At 38.1% G+C, this 2,811-nt stretch overlaps 1 protein-coding gene across 1 annotated transcript in view; it reads right to left on the bottom strand.

Annotated features, from left to right (window-relative positions):
• LOC306770439 (angiopoietin-2-like) overlaps positions 1-348 on the bottom strand; it is a gene marked incomplete at both ends in the record, with an annotated part of 11,212 nt that extends 10,864 nt beyond the window's left edge. Inside the window, 2 exons of the mRNA XM_079259294.1 lie at positions 1-187; positions 243-348. The exon at positions 1-187 is cut by the window's left edge and continues 361 nt beyond it. Coding sequence (XP_079115420.1) covers positions 1-187; positions 243-348 — 293 coding nt within the window. The remainder of the gene's footprint in view (positions 188-242) is intronic.
• Positions 349-2,811: the final 2,463 nt, after the last annotated feature.

The raw sequence follows: 2,811 nt of genomic DNA, 5'->3' as shown, positions 1-2,811 counted from the left end.
GTAGAAGGATGCCAGTCAGCATCCTCGTAGTTGCCCTGGTTCATATCTGGCACGTTCCAGTTTGTTTCCAGTCTTGTGTCTGGTAAGTCCCTGGATGTCCGGCTGTTTGTGTCCAACACATTCGCCGTTGTCTCGGAGACGGTTTTAACATGAACATCCTCATGGTGACTAGCATCAGATTGTTCATCTGAGGCCAAAGGGTCACTCAGGACAAGTTGGAAACACAAGCCAGTGATTAATACCAGCATCAGGAGCATGGATTCCCACTTCATCCTGAAAATCCAGTTTGCCATCTGGCTTTTGTCCACACCAACCTCGAGTCACCAGCAGAATCACTTTCAGCCACATCGAGTTCCAACATCATAGCGGTAAGACGTGGTCCAGATTCCCCCTCAAGTCAGGCATTTCTGGTGGACTTCGAATTAACATGGTGAAGATCTGATGGTCTGAAAAAAAAACCAGATAAAATTCAGAAAATCTTTTGTTTTGTAATTGTAACTAGATTAAAAATTGAGCCAATGCAGCAGGGTGTCTTAAAATGTTTTTTTTTTTTTTTTAATCCCTGTTGGGTTCCCCAACAAATCTTTTGCTGGTAGGTTTGTGCATTGATCTCTAGTTTCATGTCTAATTTCAGGAGACAATGTGTTAAGTAGTAAATAAGGATTAAATTAGAATTGAAAGGGCAAAAAGCAAAATATTATAGCATTGTGATTGACTGGAATCTCTCCAACAGGGGTTTGTAGGATTTCTATGTTACATTCATTTACTCATAAAATCCAGTTTTATGAAAACAAAATGTCAACTTCTAAAAATGTAAGGGTCATCTAAACGCAAGATAAGAAAAAAAAAAGGACACCTTAATATAAATTAATCCAACTTCTTCAGGCTGTGAAGGTGTCTGGTCCAATGACCTCCGGTCTGCTCTAATAGTCACTGAATTGTGATTAAAAAATCATGTTATTGTTTAACCTCTGAAAGGTTCAACGAAGTTAATTTTTTTGTCACTGTGATGATTCACTTTCTGTGCTTCCAGATGGACCCAGACACACATCACACCTGCCAGTCCTCACTGAGTTGTAGGTGGGGGAGAGTGGAAATTCCTTTCGGCTGTGCTCCAGTTGATTGTTATTGGATTTTAGTAAATTAAATATTTTGGTTTTAGTAATTCTGTGTAAACTTTTGATTGTTGTTTTACCTGTTTATATCGCTGAAAACAATTTCAGACATGTTTAATGATTAGATCCCCAGGGGAGCTTAATTAAATTAGCAGTATTGAGAGAGAAGGTGTGTGTAAGAAGCAGGTATGTGAAGCTGCTGGTGTCCCGGAAACGTCTCTGTGCAGGATTCTCCACAGGCTGCAGGGCATAAAGCTGTATTCTGGCCATCCTCATGGTTCACACGGATGGACTTCTAGATATTTGGCAGCATGATGGCGTAGTGGTTAGCACTGCTGCCTCACAGCAAGGTCAGTAGGGGGAGGTTTGAACAGTGGCCTTTTTCTGTCAAATTTGCATGTTCTCCCCGTGTATGCATGGGTCTTTTCTGGGTATTCTGGCTTCCTCCCACCCAGAAGACATGCATGTTAGGTAATTGTTATGGTTTAATTATAACTTATCGCTTGCAAGTTAATTTGGATAAAAGTTTCTGCCAAATGACGAAAGAAGAGAAGAAAGTCGGGTGGATGACCATTGTGTCCCAACAAGGGTGCATCATTAGCAAGGTGGTGTTGGAATGATGTGTAAGGCTGGAATAATGGGGAGTGACTTTCACAAAATCAGTCCAGTTTCTAAATTCAGGCAGAAACAATCTGTTGACTTACAAGTTCTTTGGATGAGAAAGTTTTTACGGCGATATTAAAGAAGAGCCTGAATGTTAAACTGAACCAAATCTGGCAAAATGTTTAGGAAAAGAACTAACCCTAATTCATGCAGAAATGATAAAAGATGCACATTTTCAGTTTTGTACAACCTATTTAATGTTTTGAAATTGTTTTGCAGAGTCATTTGTGTACTGGATTTTGAGAGAATGATGTTTTTTTTTTTTTTTAGTGTTGGTAGTTTTGTTCAATAAAATTCAGATTATTATACACTTTGTGATTTAATTGAGAAACAAAATTGTGATCACTTTTGCTCTAATTGATGGTTAATGAACAAAAACAGTGTGTGCATTATAATTTAGTATATAGAGCACAGATGATAACCTGCTGATTAAATGTTAAGCTTTGATAACAAAAAAGAAAAAGAAAAATCATGCAAAACAAAACAACATCCCGGCATCCTTCAGACTTATTCTTATATTCTTATGCATTTGTTGAAAATTTACTTTGCTTGGGACAGCTTCAATCTCAACACCATATCTTCAAGGCAGGTCAGAAATACTATTTCCAGACATTTTATTGGAAATGATAAAAACACAAGCAGAAAATAAAGCCACAATTCTCAACCATAAACCTAACAGGTATTATAATAATACATTTAAAAAAGAGGAATTGTATTTTAAAAATGCTAAACGAAAGCTAACCAGGCTGCAGATCTAGGCAGTTTAACAACAAATCCCACTGGTTTGCATGTTCATTGTTAATTACATATTTATAATAAGTAAATATCCAAACTACGTTCCTACCTGCGGTCATGTCCGGCCACACAATTAAACTCAGTGGAAAAAACACCAGGAAACTGTGGTTCCCTGTCTGTATGTGTGGGGTCAGCACCGACTGTGACATCTTATCCTCATAATCCTCTTAGGAGATTGCCAGCCATTGGCCCGGAAGGTAATAGATTACAGTAATGAGACTACAAGTTAAAGTAGCTG

This window comes from Telmatherina bonti, assembly GCF_933228915.1.
Source record: "Telmatherina bonti genome assembly, chromosome: 19".
Lineage (NCBI taxonomy): Eukaryota > Metazoa > Chordata > Actinopteri > Atheriniformes > Telmatherinidae > Telmatherina > Telmatherina bonti.
The sequence above is the reverse complement of the archived record's forward strand: the minus strand, read 5'-3'. Positions and strand labels throughout refer to the sequence as shown.